Genomic DNA, 27,406 nt, shown 5'->3' on the forward strand with positions numbered 1-27,406 from the left:
GTATTACGTGAGTTTGCTCTCGAACTTGCTCAGTTGTTCGGTTTTAAATACATCCTTTATTACTGGCTCTATGCCTGAAATTTGGAAATGCGCTAATGTCACTCCTCTTGCTTAAATTAAAAACATAGAAGACATCGAGAAAGATCTTAGACCTATTTCGCTTACTCCTACTTTATCGAAAATCGCAGAACATTTTGTTGTCCAAGAGCATGTGAAGCCTGCCGTTCTGAAAAGCCTACGCCCAGACCAGTCTGGATGTATCCCGGGTTCCTCTACTACGCATGCCATAATTGGCATGTTCCATAATTGGACTCGCGCTCTTGATGGAACTAGGAACTGTGTAAGGGCCTTTATTCTAGATTATAATAAGGCGTTGGACTTGACAGATCATAGTCTGTTGATGGCCAAGCTTTTGCAATATGATATTAATCCTTACATCGTAAATTGGATTGCAGTCTTCCTCTCGAAAAGGCAGCAAAGAGTCAAACTAGGGAACGACTGCTTTTCCGTATGGCGTTCAGTACGTGCAGGAGTCCGTCAAGGTACCAAACTGGGCCCCTGGCTGTTCCTCGTTATGCTAAACGATTTTAGTGCAGATACTTCGAACGGCCTTTTTAAGTACGTGGACGATACTACAGTCATAGAGATAGTGGAGAAAAAAGGGTCTAGTCATGCACAGTCTATCCTCGATGAGGTATCTACATGGTCTGCTAACAACAAGTTCCAACTTCATCCTAGTAAATATAATGAGCTTAGGATAACCTTTGCACGCTCTCCAACAAAATATGAACTTGTCTAGCTGTGCATCTGATTCCGTATCGTTGTTTATGTAATGTTAACACTTTAAGCCGGAGTAGTCTACTTTGTTCACCGTATATCAAGGAGAATAAAAGCGTGTAATTCAGCAATTTTATATTTTCCTCTATAACACAAGCTTTATGAGTCATATCCAGGAGTAAGAATTAGATCGGAATTGTTTCATGCATACTCAAGAATAGTTCAAACTATTTGCGAAAAATAAAGTTACGGCAAGGAGTTTTCCTCTGAATTGTCTCTCATTTTACGTCGAAATGGAGAAATTGATACACAAAAAAGGACGAGTACGCCTGGCTCATATGAGATCAAGGCAAACCTAATACGGTTATTGTATTCTTTGAAGGATCTTTTGCCTAAGGAACCTCTCCATCAACTAGAATGCCTTCGCAAACACATGCAAAAAGGATGTCTTTCGGACATACCTCCTTTGTGTGGAACAGAAAAGAATGAACGTTTCCACAAACAATTAATAGATCTTACTTACTTACTTACTTAATCACTTCTCTGTGGTGTCTCTAAGATTGAACCAGAACTCGCGATAATTGTAATGAGTTGTGCATTGTTTTCCTGGAATTGCAAACGACGAATTAACAGATTAACCTCGAAAGCTAAGCCTGTTATGCCAGTTGAAATAATTAGAGAAGGCAACCTTTCATCGCCACTACAACACATGAAGCAACTTGAAATTTCTTGTGCAGAGGACTTCGTGAACACACGGAGTAACGTAAATTCTCCGGGACTCGTAGAGCAACTTAAAACCCAGAGTATTGTAGATTATATCGTCCGGAGAGTTCTACATCTCCAAGATTTTATAGACACTTTTACGGAAAGATGTAAAAACAAAACGGTAGATATCCGGGCTTTCCTTTGGTCCATCAGTTTTAAAACTGAAAAGTTTATATAGAAGGAGAGAAGAAGATGAATTCTTTGGAATTAAACTTAACTGCTCAACACATGGATAATTTGCTAAGGAATCTGTCGGGTTTTAACCTTGAAGTTGACAAGATCGAAAGAGATGGAAACTGTTTTTTCAGAGCAGTTACCTCACAGTTCAATAGACACCGTTGAGGGAATACGGGGAACATATCGAAGAGCACTGCACCGCCTTTGGATTAGGAATTAGTAAAGTCTTCGATACACACAGACTTAGGGAGCTGTTTGTGAAAGAAGCCTCTGATAACATTGAAGAATACAGACTGGATGACAACTGGCGTTAATGAGTTAGAGGAAGTTTACAAATTTAGCTAAGACGGATTTTTTGCAAATTAATTTGATGATTTGTGCGCGAAAGCAAGAGCTAAACTCTTGAAAATTCCAATTGTGATTATTACCGCTCTCCCTTCAACGCCCACGGTGCCATTCCTACCACACTAATTCCTAACCACCACACCCATTTACATCGTATATGATCTTTCTGGGCCCGGCCACTGTGATACCACAAAAGGTACTCAATAATTGTTCAATAAACCCAGCTTAAATTAGCAATAGTGAATTCTGATAATGTTACATACCTCCTTACATATCGAAGTTGGACTGACAATTTTTCGAGATCCTCCCGATATGTTGACACTTTTATTGGGTTGAAGTCTTGTACCAGTACTAAGTTGTTAATGCATACGTTCATCAAATTGAGCCGGAAATCATTTAATGGATTAAACGATGTTTTCTTCATTTGTGCTAAAACAACCTCAGTAAGTTGAGGCTATTAAAGATACAATAAACAACTGTTCCCCGAAGTGGAGGTGGCTAGCCATGACCCTAAGGTGAATAGCTGTTTTTAGTACACACTAAAACAGTGAGATAATAGAGCACAAAAAGATGATTTCAATCAATTTAGTCCCTGCACGTGAGGGAGTGAGAACTCGCGAGTTGCTCGGAGGTACATAGCAAAAAATATTCTGAGTTTAAGTAGCCAATGAGAGCGCACCTTCAACGCTATCCGCTGCTTTAGTATATAGTAATGACTTTTATCTTGTCGAAACCTGGTCGAAAACCATTGTATTAATTCTTGACCTGGTCTCATCGTTTCGGAAGTTTCAAGTGAGAATGATGTTGACGAACAAGCGACGCAAACAAGATGCACTTGCAGCAAAAACAAGAGAAATGAGTCAGATATTTTCTGTGCTTCTGTTAAATGCCCATGCCACAAAATGAACCAATCTTGTACCCGCTTGTGCAGACGTTATAGTTGCAATATCCATGCAATTCCAATGAAGTGGTGATGATAAAAAAGATTCTGAAGAGAACCTGTACGTGCGGAGTTGGACGAAAGAGCAAAGGAGCCGAAGAACCAAATGCAAGTCACAAGTCGTGTCGAGACGGTCTCTGCAAGTCGAAGTGTCCGTGTGTAGCGGGTGGCGTCGGATGCACCGAAGTCTGCGGATGCTTCGACTGTGGAAACATTGTTCAAGCTCGAGCTAACCTGGGAAAAACCCCTAAACGAAAGAAGCGACCGTCCCTCCATATAAAAGGAAAAAGGGGTCCAAGTTCATGAAAGATCAAAATGCGGAGGTGAATGGTGGACCTTGGAGAAACATTAAAACCCTTTGTCTGATGCTTTGCCGGGACGTGTTGCAAAGTCAGGGACTTTTTCTAAATTCTAAAACTTTGCATGATATTTATGATTTTGTGGCTAAGTCACCTGCTATTATGGACAAGTCTCTAAACATAGCTGCGAAGTCTACAGCCAAGTTAGCGGCTAAAATAGCACACTTAAGAGGCATTGATCACTATTTCAATCCACAGAGAAATTACGAAGAAAATACAACTTTGTGTCAATATTGAGTGATAACATAGATCTTTTATGACTATTTTTGTTCTTTTGTATCTTGCTATTATAACAAAAGGTTTACGCTGTGCATCCCATGTTTATGTTCGAAAAGGTATTACTAATCATATGAGAACTCGTTCATGTCAGATTGCTTCACATCCTCGGAGACCCAGGGGCTGTGAGTCGCTTTCAAGTTAAGGGCAGAAGAGCCCCTGGGGAGATTGTCTTACAAGACTAGTTCCAAACGGTCGCAGTCGTTCTGTCATGTGATTGGTGCCAGAAAATCTTTGTTTTTTCTGCCCAATCATAGTGAAGTGTGCTTTGGAGTCCTTTCGTGTGTTTTAATACGGACATATACAAGAAGCTCTGTCGCTCGCTATGTTTGTTTAAGCCGTGCGACAAAGCTTTGCCCGTGGTGAAAAGTTTTAGTCTCAGCATACAATGTAAGATAAATCGATCAGATTGTCCGCGAAAATCTTACCGGTAATTATACTGAATACTTTCGCAGGTATCACAAGAGAACGTGTTTAAAAGTTTGCTAGGTTCGTATAAAACATAATGGTTGCAGGCATTGATATGTCGCTTTAAACGTTAAACGAGATGTAAGCTTAAATCTTTCTACCAGTGTAAATTTTTTGTATAATTTGCTGTAACTGAAATTTTTGCAATCCCGTGAAGCTATTTCGTCGCACGGGCCACGCAGGTATGTCGAGTAACTGGCGCTTACGCAGCTTTCTGTGCGCGCCAAAATGTAAAAAAAAAAAAGAAAAAGCTAAGCGTGGAAACTTTTTTTTATTATATGTGGGTAGATAACCCTTTACTGAGCTGACATTTACAATAAAGCAAACCCGCCCTTTCCATCAACTATTTCCTTGTCTTTGGTTTTGTTTTCCCCTATGAAAGCAGCATCGATTCCCAATGATCAAAGGTATTTAAATTGGTCTTCAACAATCGACAAGTGAGGTGAAATGACAATGACCAAGGGAGTACAAGAGCGGAATCCGTGGTCTTTCGAGCTCAAGAATTTGAACACTCTAGGATTAAACTAGGGTTAGGATTAAGATTAAACTCTTTCCAAACCCCTTCGGTAACTGTTTGAAAACATCTCTCCTTCCCACGATGTTCTCGATAATTAGTTTTTGTTCAGAGTTCAATTAGCTAACCGGAAACACAGCTAAGCTTTCTGTAAGTGCTTGCGGGAGGTCGTCCACGAACTTAACGTTCTCTGCAACTTTGGCCATATTGTGAAAGACTTCACTACAAAGCAAAGATTAGATCATTTTTGGCGTGCACAGAAAGCTAAGTAAGCATAAGCGCAAGTTGCTCGACATACCTGCGTGGCCCGTGCGACGAAATAACTTCACGAGATTGGCAAAGTTTCAATAACAGCAAATTGTACAAAAAAATCTAGAAAGGTTTAAGCTTACATCTAGTTTAACGTTTAAAGCGACATATCAACGCCTGCAACCATCGTGTTTTATACGAACCTCGCAAACTTTTGTACACGTTCTCTTATGATACCTGAGAAAGTATTCAGTATAGTTTCCGGTGAGGTTTTTGCGGACAATCTGATCGATTTCTCTTACATTGTGTTCTGAGCCTGGGACTTTTCACCTCGAGCAATGCTCCGTCGCACGGCCTAAACAACCAAAGCGAGCAACTTAGCTTCTTATATATGTGCGTGTTAAAACACACGAAAGGACTCTAAAGCACACTTCACTCTGATTGGGCAGAAAAACAAAAAGATTTTCTGGCACCAATCACATGACAGAACGACTGCGACCGTTTGGAACTAGTCTTGTAAGACAATGTCCCCAGGGGCTCTTCTGCCCTTCACTTGAAATCGACTCACAGCACCTGGGTCTCCGAGGATGATTGCTTCACAACTTGTAACATGTTTAATTGACCACAATAGTTTTCTGAATTACTCGTATAGAGCGTTTGCACATGACGTCACAAATTTCGCGGGAAAGTTGACTCGCCATGTTGGTGTTCCACGTTTTACAACATGGCGGGATATCCTCTCTCAGATTATGCGAACACACTCGATCCCCACGTGAGAAAACGTTATTTAGAGAAGATTTCTTGTGTTGGAATCGACCCTCTCTTGTTATCAGACAAAAAATACGATCCAGAGTGCCTGCCTCTGGTCAAATCCATGGATTTATTGTTGTTTTTGGTGCCTGACACGAGTTATTACAGTAAGGACTATTTTAAGGCGTATAGAAGTCTACAGAACATGGCTGTAAACATGAAAGTGTTGCTATTGAAACTTATGAAAAGATCATGAAAAAGCACATCAACTTTCAGGTAACGAAATGTGGCACGTTTACCAATAAACAATATCCATGGTTACATGCCACACCTGACGTTTTGTGTAGGTGTGATTGCTGTGGGAATGGATGTGGGGAGGTCAAATGCCCCTATTGTTTAAAGGATACAGAGTTGGAGCAGTATATTAACAAATACAACTCATGCCTATTTTTACCAAATCCAACAGTAAATATTCACTGCTGAAAAGCTTTATTGTGACTTTCTTGTTTGTGGTTTTCATGAGCAAATTGATCTCTTCTGTAAAAGAATTTTGCCTGATGTCAGCCACTGGCACTCTGTTGTTCCCAAACTTAATAACTTCTGGAGATACTGTGTGCTACCAGGAATTTTGGGAAGGTGGTATACTCAAAAGTGAAGTTTGTCTCATTCATCCCCTTATCACAATTCTGCTTATTTTTGCAGACTAGCTGCTAGATGGCCTGTGGTAACATGCACAGACCAAGCATCTCTACTTTTCATTTATCTTGTTTGAAAATTCCAAAAGTACCTAACAAGTGGTTTTGTCCCCTGTGTCTAAAAACACCAGCAGCTAAAAATGAAAAATCAAACTGCAAACAGACCAGAGATATTTTGGATGAAGCTCTCAAATTAGATTTTATCTGCAAATCAATGTATATATCAATGATAGTTCTCCATTCCCTCGATGACGGCATTCTCTCTTTTACTTGTTTTAAAAGTGTGCTATCAAAGAAATAAACACGTGGAAAAAAGGCAATTGGTGTGTGAAAGAAAGATGTAATAACTCGAAAGAACAGATTACCTGCTACACGAGGACTTAAGAAGAGAGTCTGCATTTCCTTCAGTTGCTGCCATTTGAACTGACCTTTGGGGTAGCGGATAACCTTTTTTCGTTTAGCTCTGCAGGTTTTCTGCGATCACTTGAGCACTTAATAATGGTATTTATGGCCTATTCCGGAATAAGAATCCATAATTTCCTAAGGAAAATCCATTTTACGGCATTTTTGTGCTTATTTGATGACCAACTGATCCTTGAGTAAGGTCTAAAAATATGATTTTTAAAAGTTACGCCATTTCAATTCAACGTCCGTAGAAATTGAGGTGTTAACCTATTTAGTTTATTCTTACTCTAGAAGAAACAATTGTGCACAGGGTAGTGAAACGTAGTTCTTTGTTTTCTCCAATATCCACCCTCTCGCCATATCATCTCCGAAGTCCTTCCAATCATTTCTTTGCATGTCTGCGTTAAGCTTGCCATTTTTCCTTCTGCCTTCGGCGACTGATAAGCCGTCGAACGGTTTTGTTTGATCTTACCTCTCTATCAATAACTCATGAACATGGAATGCATAACTATGTCTACTTCTATTTCGATTAGTTGTATAACCTTGTATAGCTGTGCATCTGTTGTTTATGTAATGTTAACCTAATAAGCTATAACTAATCGAAATAGAAGTAGACATACCTATGCATTCCATGTTCATGAGTTTTTGATAGAGAGGTAAGATCAAACAACATCGTTCTAATAAGCAGGAGTAGTGTAATTTGTTTATCGTATATCAAGGAGAATAAAAGCGTGTAATTCAGAAACTTTACATTTTCCTTTAAGACGCAAGCTTTATGAGTCATGTTTGCGAAATAACGAAGACTGAAGAAGCCAATTTGAACATTGAAGTTACGAAATACTCGATATCTGTCTCCAGGAGAAGAACTCTTTAGGTATTTAAAAACCTTTAAAAAAATTCAAAAGTACGATGAAAACACTTCACATTTATTATAAGTCCGATTAATTACTATCGAATTCAATCTCAGGGCTTTTGTCTTTTTTAAAATTGTTTATTTTTTTTTATCATAAACATGACAACAGTGTTACAGAATGTTTTTTTTTTTTAACAAACGATACTACTGTACTTAAAATATTACTTACACAGAAATTACCACTACTGAAACTTAGTACCACTTAAATGAAAAATTCTAAACTTTGATTATAATAGTACAAAAAGACTACCATTGATTAAAAAGTTTTAAAAAACATGAAAAGTTTGATGAGAAACCCCATTCTGTAATAAAATTACTTTCATCCTCTGATTTCATGGCGATGTAATTTTCTAAATATAGTTTGTCTCGAGCCAAACGAGTATATATTCACCTAACTTGAATTTATTCTTATTCTTGGCGCTGACGAATAAAAAGACTTTCCCTATGATAATGAGATGATTTAGTGGCAAACGGTAACAAGTAAAGCGAAACGCACTCTACAAAATTGCTATACTGTTCTTCAGAACTCGATTTGAAAGGTTCATACGCACATGAAATTCACCCTATGTAAATGATAAAACCCTTAAGTTGCGCTATTTAGGAATGTAGAGCTGTCAGTTTAGCCCTGTATAGTTGTGTATAGCTGTGTATAGCTGTGTATAGCTGTGTATAGTTCTGTATAGCCCTATATAAGCTGTGTATACCTGTGTATAGCTGTGTATAGCCCTGTATAGCTGTGTATAGCTGTGTATAGCTCTGTATAGCTTTGTATAGCTCTGCATAGCTCTCTATAGCCCTGTATAGGCTGTGTATACCTGTGTATAGCTGTGTATAGCCCTGTATCGCTGTCTAGAGCTCTGTATAGCTGTGCATAGTCCTGTACAGCTGTGTATAGCCATGCATAGCTATGTACAGCTCAGTATAGCTGTGTATAGCCCTGATTAGCTGTGTATAACCCTGTATAGCTGTGTATGGCGCTGTTTAGCTGTGTATATCCCTGTATGGCTGTGTATAGCCCTGTATAGCTGTGTATAGCTTTAAGGGCTATCGCTCGAAACGTCAGCTTTTGTAATCGTTACGGTGGCCAATTTACCATTTCAACTCTGTTGATATATCCAAATTATATAGCTTTGTATAGCTGTGTACAGCTGGTGTAGCCGTGTATAGCCGTGAATAGCTGTGTATAACCGTGTCTAGCTGTGTATAGCCCTGTATGGCTGTATAGAAGGATAAGAAGAAGAAGAAGAAGAATGGTTTAGTCAATACCTTAATAGCAGCATGGGCTGAATTGCTAAGGTTTACAATGTATAGAAGGGGAGATTTTATAAATTTAATTACAATTACAATAATCCTACGACTATGACTACAAATATAAAATCTTAGAAATCAGTGCAGTTGAATCGCTAAAAAAGAACTGCACATTTGTTAATAAAAGTTTCACGACACCTATTGGTCTTACATGGCTTTACACGGTATGGTCTAGCGTTCCTGAGGTCTTTAGTTGGTCTCTCGTTGATAGGAATAAGAGGGTGCAGAACATCAAGGGGGTTATCTACAATTTTGTTCAAAAAGTTTTTTACATAGTTCCGTCCTTCTTTGCTCCAACGTAACGAGGCCTGAACGTGCCAGGGCATCTACGTAATGCACTTCGTAACCGAAAGTTATCCTAAGAGCACGTTTCTGTATTCGTTCTAAACTTAAGGTTAGATATTATATTATTATGTTACATAGACTAAAATGAAAAACCTGGCAGCCATAAAGTAAAACAGATTGGATGCAGGCAACATAGAACTGAACTAGTTCTTCAGGTGGAACTTGGGAACGCTTTATAGTTGCGCTAAAAAATACAGGCGTTTGGCAACTTTTTTTGTCATTTCTCTCACGTGAGAATTCCACTTAAGGTCTTCTTGAATATAAACGCCCAATAACTTAACTACGTGTACTGTATGAATTTTACAACAGGCGATTTCCACAAGGTTATAAAACTAGTCGAAATAGAAGTACGCATACCTATGCATTCCATGTTCATGAGTTGTTGATAAAGATGTAGGATCAAACAAAGTCGTCCAATAGCTTATCAATCACCAAAGGCAGAGGGAAAAAGGGCAGACTTAACGCAGACATGCAAAGAAATGATTGGAAGGACTTCGGAGACAATATGGCGAGAGGGTGGATATTGGAGAAAACAAAGAACTACGTTTCACTACCCTGTGCGCAATTGTGTCTTCTAGTATAAGAAAAAACTAAAAAGATTAACACCTTAATTTCTGCGAGCGTTGAATTAAAATGGCGTTACTTTCAAAAATTATATTGTTAGACCTTACTTAAGGATCAGTTTGTCATCTAATAAGTGTAAAAATGCCGTAAAATGGATTTTCTTTAGAAAACTATTGAATTCTTATTCCGGAATAGGCCGCACTTAAGTGCTCAAGCGATCGTACAAAACCTGCCAAACAAAAAAGCTAGACAAGAAAAGGTTATCCACTACTTAGTTGTCAATTCAAACGGTAGCAACTTAAGCAAATGCAGACTCCCTTCTTAAGAATTGTACGTGAAGCAGGGCACAGTAGGCTCGTCTTTTTGCAGCAAAATCAGATATCAAGGAGAATAAAAGCGTGTAATTCAGCAAATTTATATTTTCCTTTATGACCCTAGCCTTATGAGTCATGTTTGCGAAATAACGAAGACTGAAGAAGCCAATTTGAGTCATGTTATGAGTCATGTTTGCGAAATAACGAAGACTGAAGAAGCCAATTTGAACACTGAAGTTACGAAATACTCAATATGTGTCTCCAGGAGAAGAACTTGTTGGGTATTTAAAACCTCCTTCAAAAAATTCAAAAATCACAATAATGAAAACATTTCAGATTTATTAAAAATCTGATTAATCACTGTCTGATTCAATCACATGGTATGTTTAAATTTTCAAAAACTTTTTAAATATTTTTTATTTGTTTTAAACATGACAGCAATGCCACAGAACGGTTTTTTTTTTACAAACGATACTACTTACAATACTATTTACATAGAAAATACCACTACTGAAACTTACGAATAAAAAGAGTTTCCCTATGATAATGGGGTGGTTTAGTGTCAAACGGTAACAAGAAAAGCGAAATAGACGATACAAAACTGCTCATACTAAAACTCGATTTGGAGGGTTTATCACACACACGAAATTCAACCTACGTAAATGATGAAAGCCTTGATTTACGCTGTCTAGGTGTGTATAGCTGTGTACAGCCCTGTATAACTGTGTATAGCCATGTATAGCTGTGTATAGCCCTGTAGAGTTGTGTATACCCCTGTATGCCTGTTTTTAGCCCTGTATAACTTTGTAGAGCCATGTATAGCTGTGTATAGCCATGTATAACTGAAAAGCGGTGTATGGCTCTGTATAGCTCTGTATAGATGTGTATAGCCCTGTATAGCTGTGTATAGCTGTGTTTAGCTTTGTATAGCCGTGGATAGCTGTGTAAAGCCGTGTATAGCCCTTCATACCTGTGTATAGCTCTGTATAGCCCTGTATACCTGTGTATAGCTCTGTAGAGCTGTGTATAGCCCTGTGTAGCTGCGTATAGCCGTGTATTGCTGTGTATAGCCATGTAGAGCTGTGTGTAGCTATTTATAGCCCCGTAGAGTTGTGGATAGCTGTCTATAAGCCTGGTTAGCCGTGTATAGCCCTGTGTACCTGCATATAGCCCTGTATAGCCCTGTATAGCTGTGTCTAGCTGTGCATAGCTGTGTGTAACTGTGTATAGCTATTTATTACTCTGTATAGCTGTGTATAGATGTGTAGAACTGTGTATAGCTGTGTTGTCCTGTATAGCTGTGTTGCCCTGTATAGCTGTGTATAACTCTGTATAGTAGTGTATAGCTGTGTGTAGCCCTGTATAGCCGTGTATAGCTGTGTAAATCTGTGTATAACCATGTGTAGCTGTGTGTTGCTCTGTATAGCTGTGTATAGCTGCGTATAGATGTGTATAGCTGTGTATAACCGTGTATAGTTATGTATAACTCTGTATAGCTGTGTATAGCCCTGTATAACTGAGTATAGCCCTGTATAGCTGTGTATAGATGTGTATAGCTGTGTATAACCGTGTATAGCTGTGTGTTGCCCTGTATAGCTGTGTATAACTCTATATAGTAGTGTATAGCTGTGTATAGCCCTGTATAGCTGTGTATAGCCCTGTATAGCTGTGTATAGCCGTGTATAGCTGTGTATAGATGTGTATAGCTGTGTATAACCATGTGTAGCTGCGTGTTGCCCTCTATAGCTGTGTATAGCTGTGTATAGATGTGTATAATAGATTGTATAATAGACGTGTATAATAGTCGATTGGAGCCCAGATGGTACCAGAGTTGCAAGCGGAGGAAAAGACAAAGTCCTCAAAATGTAGGGGATTTTTTAACGTGCGTTAAATTTGATGTCATAGTACAAAAGCGTATCAACACATTTGCTTGTAATGAAGATAGTTATGTTGGATTTTGGCGCTCGCGAATTTTAGGGGAAGATAATATTATCTTTATGAACAAGAATTGATTTAAATTCGTAACTTCACCCTCTCAGAGATGATAAACGGGTAATTTCTCCGCCCAAGTTCACTACACATTACCTCACTAACAAGCGATGGGAATTGATAAACGTATCGGTTAGGGAGTATTTTCTAACAATTTCTCTAAACTCATTAAGGAATTGTAGCAGAAGAAGAGAGAATTTCAAATTAGATCTTAAGAATCTATTAACGATGATACAACAGATTCTTTCACATTTTTTTTCTGCGGGACTTCGTCAGCTGGGCTTTCTACACACAATTTGATTTATTAACTGAGTTGCTAATGTGAAGAGTTTCTAAAGCTGACTGAGCTCGATTCCCTCTGATTAAGGGCAAACACTCGAAACGTCAGTTAGAATCTGTTTACAGTCACCAAGTACTTTATCAACGCATTTGATAAAACCAGATTATCTTTTTATACCCCCAACCTACACAGTACCACATTTTCTTTAGAAAATTACCCCCTCTATTCTTTCTGCCTATATTTTACTACGTTAAGAACTTGCCAAACAGATATCCCTCCCCAAATTCCTAAAGAAAGTTGTACTTTGTGGGATAGCTTTGGATTGGGTCATATGAGCATATTCCACAAAGTTTGCGAAAAAACACTCAGCATCTGTACTTCTTTGTTTTAGGTGGAGATCGTAAAGAGAATTGAAAAAAAAAAAAAAAAACAGTTCACGCTGTTAAATTTGGAACGAAGCACAAACGCGCCCTAAAGAAGGAAAGAAGAGAGATAGCGCATTGGACACTAAGTTGACTGCACAGCTTTCCTTGAGAAACTTGATGAGTGTTACAATTCCATGATTTATGAAGATGGCGATCAAAAAGAAAATCACCATTTATTCCGTTGAGATCGACTTTTGAGTCACTTTCGTATCGTCAGGGGAAACAAGATCTGTTCTGAACTGCGAAGATAGAGAACTAAAACTCGTATCACAGAGGCATTTTGGAGATGTAAAGACACTTTAGATGTGTACAGGACTTTATAAGGGAAAATGATTTGGTTCAAGTAATAGAATACACTTTCAAGTCACTGATCAAATAGACTGGCCCCAGTGTGACGAATCCGCGCCACAAAGGTGGGTGCCCCCTAACACAAACAAAACACAAAACATAAACGAGCCCGAGAACACACGCCACAATACAACTAAACGTAGGCCTAGAGATATTTATTATGCTAATTACAACAATAAAGCGACTAACAATAACGATAATACAATGATCTAATTAATTTACAGGAATACGCTAACTTAAACTACAGTACACTAAAACTATTTACAAGATTATTACTATTAAGATAAAAAAAAGGTTTTTTTTTTTAGTTCAGTTCGGTTGGGTTTCACCTTACGCCCGTGTTCTTCTCCTGTCCACAAATCACCACGCTCCACCAACAAACGACTGACAAACCAAATTCACAATTCACAAACCGAACTCACGTTTAACCCAGCTAAACGTAGAAGTTTCCAACCTCACGTAATTCGGTCTTCGCTCAGATCTTTCTTGACTCAGTTGTCTTCACTGGCTTACTGTCTAACAGAAGATAATCTTCTCCTTTTCCTTCAAGTTCTGCGCTTTAATTTCTTCGGCCAGCTTCTCGGCACACATGTGCTCCCCGACAAATGGATCTTTTGTCGTGTAAAGGAACGGTTTTGCTGAATGACTCTTCAGTGATTAAAACGTGCTCTGATCCGAACGAGTCTTGGTAACTTTCAAACCTTCACCGCCGGTGACCTTCTCTAAAAAAACAAAACCACACCGTACCAAACCACCCAAATCCTTAAATACACATGGACGCAAGGTGCCCGAAAAGAATGAAGAAAACTATTTGATATACACAATAAAGGTTAATTACACAACAGTTTACACAAGTGAAGAATAAAAATTACGTAACAGATACAAATAATCACGAACTACACTGATCCTAAGAGAATAAAAAAAAAAAATTTACATATAATAAATAAATTCCTAACACTTCCATGACACCTCCCCCCTTAAATAGCTATTTTTTGGGGACATGGAAACACAAAAATAGTGCTTAATTAAAGATTACATTAATATACTGTAGAGCAATATGAGGTATCTACGCCCTACTAAGGGCATCTACGTTACAATTTTGCTTACCACTCTTATGTTCTATTTTTATGTCGTACTCCTGTAAGGTAATGCTCCACCTTAATAGTTTCCTACTCTTGTCGCGAACCTGATTTAACCACACAAGGGGATTGTGATCCGTTTGCAGCTTAAAAGTGCGGCCATATAAATAATAGCGAAATAGCTCTACAGCCCAAACAATTCCTAAACATTCTTTTTCTGTGGTAGACAACTTTTCCTCTCTAGGCTGTAACTTTCTACTAGCATATGCTATGGGGTGTTCCTCCCCGTCCTGATCTTTCTGACTTAAGATGGCCCCAAGACCTCTATTTGACGCATCTACTTGCAAAATGAACTCGTCATTCCAGTGTGGTGGCCTCAAAACAGGGGGAGTCTGCATTGCAACTTTCAAATCCTGAAAAGCTGATTCATGATTAGTACTCCATTGAACCTTAGAGGGATTTTTACCCTTAGTGAGGTCGGTAAGGACAGCAGCCCGTTCCGAAAAATTTGGGATAAATTTCCTATAATACCCGATTAAGCCAAGAAAAGATCTTACCTGCTTCTTAGTTTCTGGTCTGGGATATTCTTTAATGGCTTGAACCAAAGCTGTGCGGGGCTGAATTCTATCACCTCCAACTCTGTGACCAACAAAATCGACCGTTGACATCGCGATCTTACATTTGGACGGCCTAGCATTCAGTTTGCACTCTCGTAAACGTTGTAAAACCTGTTGGAGCTCAAAAAGGTGTTGGGGAAAAGATGTTGACGTGTCAACCTCGACATCATCAATGTAGGCATCTGCAAAATCTAACCCCTGCAAGACTTTCTCAGACATCATCCTCTGAAAGGATGCTGGAGCTGTTTTCATACCAAATGGCATAACTAAGAACTCATACAAGCCTTTGGTAGTAATAAATGCGGACTTTTCGATGGTAGAGGTCTCCAAGGGAATCTGCCAGTAACCTTTTGTGAGATCAATTGTACTAATGTACTTAGCAGAGGCAATCTTCTCAATCATACGTTCCATGGAGGGAATAGGATAAGCATCCATCTTTGTGACAGAATTCATTTTTCTGTAATCAACACACAGTCGTATTGTACCATCTGGTTTGGGAACAATGACAACAGGGGCCGCCCATGGACTAGTAGAATGGCGTATTATGCCCATTTCCAGCATATTTTCAATCTCTTTGTTAACCTCCTCCTCAAGTTTTTGAGGGACCTTATAAGGGGCGCACCTAATGGGTGGGGAATCACCCGTGTCGATTTTATGCACCGCTACATTGGTTAAATTTGGTTTTCCTGAAAATACATCAGAATACTCATGTAGCAAGTTTTTTACCTGTCGTCTTTGATCTTCCGTCAAATTATCAGAGATCACTACATCTTTACAAGTCTCATCGTGACCAAATGGGAAAACGTTGCTTTCGTGCGGCAGTGGCATCTCTGGGGACTCCGCCATTACTAAAGCAGCCATTTCATCACGGCTCTGCCATTTGCTAAGCAAATTAATGTGATAAGTGCGATGCTGTTTGTACATCTTGCCTGTATCAAGCTCATAATTCAATCCGTCCTCTAGTGCTCTAGTGACTTTGAAGGGTCCTTGCCATCTCATTTCTAATTTACTCCCAGGGGTGGGAAGCAAAACTAAGGCTTTGTCTCCAACTTCTAAGTGTCGTTTTGAACTATGAATATCATACAACCGTTTCTGCTTACCTTGGGCTTGCTTCAAGTTTTCTTGAACAACTTGTTGCATCGTTGCAAGTCTTCTTCGGATCTCAAGGACATGAGTTATCAGATTGTCTTCTAAAGATGATCCTTCCGACCAAGTCTCCTTGATAACGGCGAGGGGTCCTCTCACCGTATGTCCATAAAGTAATTCAAAGGGCGAGTAACCAGTGGACTCACAAGGAATCTCTCTATACGCAAAGAGTAAGTATGGGAGATACTTGTCCCAGGTTTGAACCCGCTCTCGAACAAACTTCCTCAGCATACTCTTTAAAGTGCCGTTGAAACGCTCCACTAACCCATTTGCCTGGGGGTGGTACACTGATGTCTTAATCTTAGTTATGCCTAATTGCTCATACAGCTGGGCCATAAGCTTACTCATGAAATTGGAGCCCTGGTCAGACACTATCTTATCGGGGATACCCACCCTAGAGAAATACTGAATCAATGCATCTGCGACCGCTTTTGAGCTCGTTGACCGTAAAGGAATGGCCTCTGGGTACCGTGTAGCATAATCTACGATTGTTAAAATGTACCTGTAACCCGTTGTTGTCCTGGGTAATTCTCCTACAATGTCGATGGCAATTTTCTTAAAGGGTTCAGTAACAATATCTACAGGCCTCAAGGGTGCCCTTTTTGACTTCAGCTTCCTGGCTACCACCTGACATTGCGGGCAAGTTGCGCAATATTTGCGAACATCAAAGCTTAGACCAGGCCAGAAAAAATGTGCGGTTATGCGTTCAACTGTCTTCTTGCTACCCATATGACCTGACAAGGGGATTGTGTGACCAACACGCAGGATTTCATTCCTATAGGATTCTGGTACTACAATTCGATCAACAAACCTTGTTCCATTATGTTCTTCGGGAAGATATTTACGGTGCATCAGGAGGTCGTTAGTGAAGAAGTACCCATCCGATTCTTGTGGTGCCATTTTGGATGATTCCTTGCGTACTTTCTCGAGAGTCACGTCTGACTTCTGATCCGCTATCAGCTGGTTTCTGTCTCTATCTAGGATGTTTACTGGAGGTTTAACTTTACTAGGTTCTATTATCAAAGTATCACTCTCAGGATTCTTCTTACTTGTCTCTTCCTGTACCATGCCCTCAAATAACCTTTGCAAATCTCCTTCCTCTGGAGCTTCAGGCTTTATTTCTTTCTTCGCTAAACTCTTGACGGCGAGTGAATTTTCCCTGTCAATTAGCTCGTCTGCTTTCAATTGGGCTTCTTGTAATGCTTTCTGTCTCCTAGTCATCACGAAGGCCTCATCTCCACCAATGTCATCAGCTAGAACATTTCTCTCCCATTGGTCCAAAACATTTTGTTTCGACAGTGTTCTTCCAAAAGACGACCTGCCAAGTAAGCAATCTACGGGTAGCCTCTCCAACACTCCTACTAATTCTACGTGTTTACCTTCTTTGCTGTCAAATTCAACGTTTGCAAGTGGGACTGTAAGACGTTCTCCCGCAGCTGTTAATACTGTGATATTCTCCCCTGTGAAGGCTGTATTGTTTACATATCTTTTCTGGACTAGAGTCCTAGTACAACCAGAATCAATGACCATTTCTGCAAATTTCCCGTTTATTTTACCTCTAAGATTGCAAGGAGGGAACTGAGATTGTCCTGACTTAGGGGTGTCATACACAGGAGGTATCCCTGTGAAGGCTTCCCACGGCCCTTTCCACAGTTGAACGACATGTGACCTGGTTTACCACATCTGTAACATTTAATTTCAGGCCTCGTGGTTCTACGGGCTGGAGGGGAGGATGGTTTGGAGGGTCTTACATGGTATTGGTCTTGTTCCTGTTCAGACAATAAGTTATCCGCCTTAACATCTGGCCTCTTCTTTTTCCCAAATTTCTCATAACTAGCGGTTGACATATACTTACCATCAACAAGTGGCCCTTTCCTAGATTGAACATGTAAATTAGCAAGGTTGCCAAGTTCTTCAGCAGTTTTGGGCTTTTGCTCCTTTAACCAAGCTCTAAGCTCAGGACTTACCGCATCAAGAAGTCGCTCCATCAATACCTGTTCAATTATCTTATCCGCATCACCAGTAGCCTCGGTAACAGCTATCCAGCGGCTGAGATACCTTCGGGTTCTGTTTCCCCACTGGACGAAGTCCTCGTCGGGCTTTTTCTCTGAGGTTCGAAACCTATATCTATAGTGATCTGCGGTTAACTGGTAGGCTTTAATAATGCTTGCCTTACTCTCGTGGTAATCCTGGCATGCAGGGTCTGGGATTTCTAAATAAATAGACTTAGCCTTTTCAGTGAGCTTGGGTACTAAATTACCAACCCATTCCCCCTCGGGTAAGGATTGCGCCCTTGCAGTCATTTCAAAAATCCGGAAAAAATCATCTATATCTTCACTCTCCCTCATTTCCCTGATTTTGATAAACTTGGGCCTTTTAACCTCATTGTCACTTACCTGTTTCCTTTCAAACTCCCTTACAGCAAATTCTTCCTTTTCAGCTCTAAGGTTTCTGAGTCTCTCCTCCTCTCGTACCAAACGCCTTTCTTCTTCTTGGGCTTTTTGAGTTTCAAACTCCCTTCTCTCCCTCTCTAATTCCCTTTCAGCCTGACGCCTTTCTCTCTCCACCTCCCTTTCTAACTCCCTCATTTCTCTGTGTTCCTGACTAATTCTCTTCCGCAGTTCTAACATCTGCAGCTCACGCTCTTGTAACTGTAATCTCTGCTCAAAACTAAGACCAGTCTCCAAAGTTTCCTCCGCAAGGTTTTCTTCTGGTGCATCGAAACTCTGACCTATGCGATCTGAAGTTCTGAGTTTGCTCGCTAAAGTCTTAACACCATCCTTAGGAGAAAAATGAATACCTCGTTTGATAGCCTCAGCTCTAAGATCTTTAAGGACCCAGGAATCATAGCCGATCGCTGCAGTAGCCATATTAAATAATCGTATACTATTACCTTGCGTGTCTCCTGTTGAGCTGTTTATGTAAACTGTTAAGGAGCGATCCCACTCCTGACACCAAAAATATGTGACGAATCCGCGCCACAAAGGTGGGTGCCCCCTAACACAAACAAAACACAAAACATAAACGAGCCCGAGAACACACGCCACAATACAACTAAACGTAGGCCTAGAGATATTTATTATGCTAATTACAACAATAAAGCGACTAACAATAACGATAATACAATGATCTAATCAATTTACAGGAATACGCTAACTTAAACTACAGTACACTAAAACTATTTACAAGATTATTACTATTAAGATAAAAAAAAGGTTTTTTTTTTTAGTTCAGTTCGGTTGGGTTTCACCTTACGCCCGTGTTCTTCTCCTGTCCACAAATCACCACGCTCCACCAACAAACGACTGACAAACCAAATTCACAATTCACAAACCGAACTCACGTTTAACCCAGCTAAACGTAGAAGTTTCCAACCTCACGTAATTCGGTCTTCGCTCAGATCTTTCTTGACTCAGTTGTCTTCACTGGCTTACTGTCTAACAGAAGATAATCTTCTCCTTTTCCTTCAAGTTCTGCGCTTTAATTTCTTCGGCCAGCTTCTCGGCACACATGTGCTCCCCGACAAATGGATCTTTTGTCGTGTAAAGGAACGGTTTTGCTGAATGACTCTTCAGTGATTAAAACGTGCTCTGATCCGAACGAGTCTTGGTAACTTTCAAACCTTCACCGCCGGTGACCTTCTCTAAAAAAACAAAACCACACCGTACCAAACCACCCAAATCCTTAAATACACATGGACGCAAGGTGCCCGAAAAGAATGAAGAAAACTATTTGATATACACAATAAAGGTTAATTACACAACAGTTTACACAAGTGAAGAATAAAAATTACGTAACAGATACAAATAATCACGAACTACACTGATCCTAAGAGAATAAAAAAAAAAAATTTACATATAATAAATAAATTCCTAACACTTCCATGACACCCAGTTCGAGGGGCGGATAACCCCACCCATTGGGTAAATCTCTATCCGTTGGATAGCGATGTATCCTTTGGATAGCGATGTATCCTTTGGATAGCGTCTTCCACTGTTAGACCTACTGGACCAACTGGACCCTAACAATTTCCAGCAGTTGCAGTCGTCGGAAACTACTTCTTCACATTTTTGGTTTGTTCAGTTGTTTATTCGATTTCCTTTTTTCCTTGAATGAAGGTAATAGACAATTTGACTTTACTCGTTTTAATTTGGTTTGAGTCGATGTTATCGTGTATTTCAACACTTGTGATGTAAGGCGCAATTAACTACTGGATGTACTCTCTCTCGAGCAACTTCTAATATTTCATTACAATTTGTAGTAACCGATGTTTTTCTCAGAGTCCAATTTACACCCAGCCTCAATTTTACACTTAGTCCGAAGTCCGATCGAGTAACGCTCCCCTCCTTCAAATCTCAGTTGTCAAGGGAACATTCCAAGACTCAGCGGCCAACCTCTTCAATAAGCTGCCTGCACATTTAAGACTTTGTTCAGATTTTAATACATTTAAGAGAGAATGCTCTCGCATTTTAAGAACTAAAGCTTCGATTCGCATTAGTAGTGACTAGGGACCACAATATACTTATTTTCTTTTTATGCAGATGTATAGCTACTCTGTAGATAAACTGCAATAAACCGTTATATAATTATTATTATTGTAATTATTATTATTATTATTATTATTATTATTATTATTATTCATACCAGTTTCCAAGTTTCCATATACACTCACTTCATGGTCAGGTTTAGTGTTTTCCGCCTTAACTGACAGTTTGAATATATTTTGGTATTGAATTCAATATTTTATTTTTGAAAAGGGCTAACTTGTTTGATAAACTATTAATTCTGGACAGTGGCTACGCCACGAAGCGGCTTATTTCCGCCTTTCCACCAAGTCACTACAGACAACGGTTTACATCGTGTCGTGTCATGTCATGTAGAACGTGTCAAAAGCCGTCGGGAGCTTGTATTGTAAAGGAAAAGACAAAACTTTCTAGTAATTCAAAATAAGAATCGCTGTTGGGGGAAAGCACTGAAAGTCTTCGGCAACACATTATTGAATTCCCAGGGATAAATGACTAGTCCACCAAATTCGGCCTCGGTTCATATAAGCTCAAACTCTACCGACTCGTAAAATCTGTAAACCTGCGCGCCGTTTCATATTTTTAGCATGAAACATTCAGCGTCTTGCAATGGGCTTTGCTAGCAGCTCGAAGGAGTCCTTTAAGCGGTTCACACAAAGTGGGCGGCAAAGTGCTATACTCACCCTGGCTCCTAATACCTAGTGCCTCAGTCTATTACATGACGATCTTTTTGTCTATTACTGTGACAATTTCCAGAGAAGAGGAAGTTTCCATGAAAGCCGGAGTGGATTTAGAGCTACAGACCAGTGAGTCAGAGGACTATCAAAGCAGAGATCATGTAGGACGAAGCAGGTGCATTCCTCCAGACGTTTACGTACAGTCCAAACCTCTAGCAGTGCGTGAAAAGGTTCTTTTACATGACGAATGTGAGGTAGACGATGAATATCTTAATTCTATGGCCGCAAGAGACTTTTTTTGTCCAATAATAACCTTTTTTTCGCTACACGAGTACACCACAATTCCATACCACGTGATACCAGAGTTGGCCTGAAAAACTTAATGTTAACTTAAACTCATCGAAAAACTACTTCCTGATTACAAGATCATCAGGCTTTTTTCAGATCAGTCCAACCATCGATAATGTAAAGCATGTATTTGTATTTCTTCAGCGTAATAAAGACAATAATGATGAGATGAATCCATATGAATATGACACTTTTAACATCAACGCTGATCGAGGTAATGGCTGTTCCCTTTCAACTTGTCGTTTAGAATACGGTAATGGCGTATTTTATCCCGAAGTGGAATACGATAGCGACTCCAAAGTGGGAATCTTTAATGATTTCAGTGATGAGTTATGCAATGCGTAACAATGATTACAATTCAGGCACGCAACTTAATCTCAGTAATTTTAATTCTCTTTTCGGAGGTATTTCTTTCGATCTCAGTTATCAAACTGAAAAGGTTACAAAAGATCCCAATCAGCTTGTTTTCAGATATAAACTAAATGCTCAAGCAGCTGCTGATCGTGTTTTTAAAGTGAATGCTGTTGTACTATATGAAAATGAAGTAATAATCAACCAGGTTGGAAATGAACGACTCGTCTAATTTTAACATGACTGAGACCATCGAAAATGCAAAAACTAAAAATTGTATAACGTATAATATGTATAAGAAATGACGCAGTTATTCGAAATCAACGTTAAACTATCACCAAATCAAAAGAAGAATCTCGGTAAAGCTTATCGTAACAGACAGTCAATCACATTTAGACTGGCCTCGAACGCATTGACTGGTAATGATAAACTCTTAGTTCCAGAGACAGTTGCTAAACGGTTAATAAAACATCGTCAATTAAAAAAAAGGTATGGTTATAAAACTGGCTAAATCAAACATCAGAAACCAAGTTGGAGGCAGCCTTCTGACATCAATTCTTAGTGTGGCAAAACCTCTTTCAGTTTACCAACTATCGGAAAAACACTGGGCCTTTCTACTTTGGCTGGATTAGCTTCAGAAGGTGCATCTCAGGTTGTTAAAAGATTTCTGGAAGTGGACAGAAAGGCGGTTTTTACCACAAGCCAAAATAAATCAGCTTATTCAATACAAACATCTCTTGACTGAAAAACAGAAAAAGGACATTCTCAATGCTTTACAAAGTGGACAGGGTGTTCATATCAAAACAACAAAGACTCAAAAAAGGAGGAGCCCTCGGGACTATCCTAGCTTCGATTGGTATTCCAATGGCTATTGATCTAGTCAAGAATTTAGTTTCCGGTGGATCAGCCCCACGGATGGGAACAGCAAAATCAAGCAAATCACAAGGTGGATCAGCTCCAAGATTGGGCGTTTATACACCTCCACTTCCATTTATCGGTAGTTGGCCAGATGGTCGAATTTATGGTAGAGGTAAATTAATCATACAAAAATTGAAGGAAATGGGGGTTTTCCCAGGGAGGCGTTATATCTCCCAGGGAATTAAATATTTTGACCAATCATTTTCACACACTTGTTAACTCATGATACTTAGCATTTGTGCTAAGTTTTATCCAAATCGGTGTTTTGAGCATTATCGCCCCCTTGCCCGGTCTCCTCGTGGACACGCTCATATGTAGCAATGTTTGCCATGAATGAACAATGAGCAGGAAAACTGCATTCTTGAAATGTAGTGACCTGCAGCTGTCACTAACAGTCTATGACCTGGAACGCGATCGATCACGCGCAGATTTAAGAGAGAACTTGTGGCTTGCGCGTGAAAAGAAAGAAGCATAAACCCAAATACGAAAATGACCGAGGAAAATCTTTTATAATTTGGACCAGGGGCTCCTTTTAGAGCTCAAAGAACCCTGGTCCAACCTTTACTCCCTCATATGATTGCACCATTTGTTGATGGTAATGATCATAACTTTTCCTTGCAAATAATAAGGATCTTTCATGGGAATGGAAGGAGATGAAGTGGAGTTATAAGAAGTCGATTATAGTCGGTTCTTCGAGCTGAACGTGCGAGCAATCATTCATCAACTCGAAGAATCCGGCTGCCTTCCATTGAGTCGCAAAGGAACTAAAGTATAAGACTGGGAGATTCTTGGAGCAAATAAAAGGGAATGAAACGGCAAAAGAGAACCAAGACGAAAACCTAGACTTAGACGAAGCTAACACTGTATCCCTAGTAATTGCAAAGAAAAAAAAGTGTACAACATCGACACATAAATGAAGGAAACGAAAAATCAAACACGAAAACAGATCCTAAAACTCCAGGCCACATTGGAAGAGTAAGCAGTGAACTTGAATACCAGCAGATAGACTAGTAGAGGAACAAATACAATAGCAGATATTTCTGCGACTTAACCGATCAACTTTCGAACATACGGTTAGTGCATTACAAGGTTATTTCATAAGCTTCATTAGGCTGAATGATTGATACATACGTTTTAAAACTGTCTTCACTACGTTTACCGAGTAGGGAAGATAACATTAAATAAACTTTCCCAGATGGAATCCTATCATAGTTACTATGGTTGTATTACTGCCTCGTGCATCAGGCATATTTTGTTACCGAAAACAGACAACTGTATTAAAAATTACTCTTGATGACATGTAATGAGAAATTTTCCTCAGGGGCTGTCTCGGTTATGTGATGGTAACATGAAGTGAAACGAGTTCGCTCCTTCAATTGTTTCATGTCATTTGTTGTTATTACGAAGTCCATATTTTGTGTCCCATTAAAGCAATCTTATTCTTGTGTGTATTCATTTAAATTTTTTTGGGGCCTACTATTTTTGGTCGAAGATCACGTCCATGCTCTCCAGTGGCGCGTGGAGACAGAAACAGACGTAAAGACAAAAAAAAAGTGTTAAAAAAAACTGTTTTCATGTAGATGGCCATGGCCAACATCGCTTTTTTCAGACTGGATCATTGGGTTTTTTGGGATCAATGATCAAAATTTTCCCGAGATTTTAGGATCATACATCACAAAATATGGATGAAAATTGGGATCACGATGACCACATCGTGGGACAAACGATAATACTTTATCATTATTGGGATCATTTTGTTATCCACATGCCTCGTTGCGACCCTGCACATATCGATTACTGAGACGTGATAGGTAACTTTTAAAACTTTACATTCAACCCATTCTTGTCATGTTTGGCTTGTCATATTCATAATCAAACCAAACCAGTGTCTGGAATTGCATGATTGAGGAGTCCGTTGTGCATAATTTACAGTAATTGAGCTGAAACAATGAAGCAATACGAGTACGGTCTTATTGCTGTATTGCCACCGATTTTAATCCTCACTCTTTGTTACATCGTCACCATGGTTAAAGTTCGCGATCTGTTTCACATCGCGCGCTGGATTGCCAAAAACGTATTTTCCGATACCCTGAAGGAAAAGAAGAAGAAGGAAGACGAGCATCCAAGATGGCTTTTTAACGACATCGATCTTACATGTGAGGCGAGAACATTATCCAGGATTTTGGCCACTTCTTTGATGTTGTTTGCGGGGATGCTTGCTGGCACGTTTGTACTGTTTTGGCAACTCCTGCTGCTGGAAATGAGTAGTGACTGCGATGTAGCGGACCCTTCCAAAGATTGCTTCGAGGTCAAATTCTGGGGTTGGCCGAAGCAAGATCCCGTCGACTGTAACAGCCCTGCCATTCAAAACGGAGCCAAGCACGTCTACTGCTACAAAATCGTTTTCAATTTTGGAGTGGCCACAGGTGCAAGCTATGGAGTATTCAAGTTGTCTACGTTGGCCTTTAGCTTGGGTTCAAGCGCATTATTGACGATTAATAATGAGAAATCCAAGATTCTGCTTGCATTTCGAGTTACCGTCGTGTTGCTGGGTGTTCTTGTCATGGTAATTCCGAGTGTTTTGATGGCCACCCCTTTCGGTGTTGCCCTTCTGTCAACCAACCTTGCCGCTATGCTTCAGACATTGATAGTCGCATTCAATTTAGCCTTCTTCCTCTGGGGCATCCCTTGGAATAAACTGATCGCATTGAAAGTTACGAAGAAAAACTCAAAAGATATTGGCTTAGAAAACCCCGTCGCCGTCACAGACGACGAAGAGGCCTGAGTCCCTGGAAATGTGTCAAGTAAGCACATGCAACAGTCTTTGAAACAATACCATGCTGTTAACGACTAGAATTTGTAACTTTCTGTAGGGCACGCATGTAAAGTACCTTACACTCAAACCTCGATTGTTTGGACCTCGACTATCCGGATTTCTCGATTATCCGGACTTTCTCTCTGGTCTCAAGTTATCATGAATACTAATATTTAATAGTCATTATTCTTTTTAAAACTACAGCGTTGGAAAGTGAAGTGAAGGCGAGTTTGTGTCGCTTTCAGAAAGCAAAAGCAGCGCTCACGCGCGTCGTAACTAATGAAGAACATTCGAATGAGATCTGATTGGTTTAGAGTTGCTTGGTTGCTAAGTGAGGTTTCACGCTCTATTGGTTATTCACAATGGACAGTAAGGGTGTTGACCAAATTTTTTTCAAAACAATTTGTAAATGTCTTGTTTCACGATCAAATGTCGATTTCTCAATTTAACCAGTTTTTGTTCCTTATCAATATTCATATTCTCGATTATCCGGAACCTCGATTATTCGGACTTTTTCGTCCAGTCCCAACGAGTCCGGATAATAGGCTTGATTTTCACCGCTCTCTCGGGTTCGTTCTTTTTCGTTCCTCCGCAAGGAGGAGGAGGAGCGCGGGCCCTGGTTCCCAAAAAGTGTTAAAAATAAAATATAGGTTGTATCATTAAATATTTGCTGTCTTTATAATACATAGATAGAAAATTGTATTGTATTGTATTGTATTGTAATCTTTATTTAGACACGAACAATTAATCAGCCTATAAAAATACATATCACATACGCTAAGATATTTAAAATTAAAACTACATACTATAGCACTAAAGCTGTTTTCCGTGAAAGCCGTGCGTTAGACTTAAAGAATGTCATTGATCTTACGTTTAAATAACCCCAGAGACTCTGTGTTCCTTATATCGCGTGGTAAACTGTTCCATAATGAGGCGCCATTGTAGCTAAAGCTTTTTCTGTAATAATTAGTGCGCGGTAGTGGAACATTAAGCTTATTTTCAGAGTCCCTGAGGTCATAAGCAGAGTCACGCCACGTAAACTTTGAATATAGATACCTTGGAGCTAGCCCGTGCAGACATCTAAACATCATGGTGGCTTTATGGATTTCCTGCTGGCGTGCAAGATTTTTCCACCCTAAAAACTCGAGTAGCTCAGTTGCATCAGCATCATAGTTAGAGAATGTCAACACACGGGCTGCTCTATTCTGCAATTTCTGCAGTTTGTCTCGTAGCGTTTTCCCACAGCTACCCCAAACAATGTCACAGTAATCAAAGTGAGGTTTTACTAAAGCTTGGTAGATGAGATGCAAGGTTGATGCTGGGATCAGGTGCCTAATTCGCTTTAGGGCCCCGATACCAGAGGCGATCTTTTTCGTTAGTTTTTCGATGTGACTATGCCAATCGAGTTTATCGTCTACTATTACACCAAGCGATTTTGTAGCTGTAACCTGGCTCACTTGAGTATTGTTCATTCTAATTGTTGGTGAAGCTGTGAGAGTATTCAGTCTCTGCCTCGACCCTATTAGCATGAATTCGGTTTTAGTCATATTCAACGTGAGTTTGTTCGCTTGTAGCCAGTTGAAGACGTTTTCTAGGTCTTCATTTAGACAAAACTGAACGTTCTCAAGATTGCTTCCCGCATATGTGAGGTGCGTGTCATCGGCATACATTCTCGGTTTACAATTTGATAAGCAATTAGGAAGATCGTTGATATGTAATAAGAACA

General features: G+C 39.7%; 2 protein-coding genes and 1 pseudogene across 2 annotated transcripts in view; all 3 read left to right on the plus strand.

The window, feature by feature from the left end:
* LOC148717985 (uncharacterized) overlaps positions 1-2,368 on the plus strand; it is a 2,836-nt pseudogene extending 468 nt beyond the window's left edge.
* LOC111336854 (notchless protein homolog 1) overlaps positions 1-12,962 on the plus strand; it is a 32,713-nt gene extending 19,751 nt beyond the window's left edge. Inside the window, exon 18 of the mRNA XM_088742386.1 lies at positions 12,825-12,962. Within this exon, the coding sequence (XP_088598512.1) occupies positions 12,825-12,837 (13 nt within the window). The 3' untranslated portion in view covers positions 12,838-12,962. The remainder of the gene's footprint in view (positions 1-12,824) is intronic.
* Positions 12,963-24,328: 11,366 nt separating this feature from the next.
* On the plus strand, positions 24,329-26,490 carry LOC148717986 (uncharacterized). The gene has a single exon (XM_088743040.1). It carries the CDS (start codon positions 24,814-24,816, stop codon positions 25,648-25,650), a length of 837 nt encoding a protein of 278 aa, XP_088599166.1. The 5' UTR covers positions 24,329-24,813; the 3' UTR covers positions 25,651-26,490.
* The last annotated feature ends 916 nt before the right edge of the window (positions 26,491-27,406 follow it).

Source organism: Stylophora pistillata, chromosome 13 (genome assembly GCF_964205215.1).
Source record: "Stylophora pistillata chromosome 13, jaStyPist1.2, whole genome shotgun sequence".
Classification (NCBI taxonomy): domain Eukaryota; kingdom Metazoa; phylum Cnidaria; class Anthozoa; order Scleractinia; family Pocilloporidae; genus Stylophora; species Stylophora pistillata.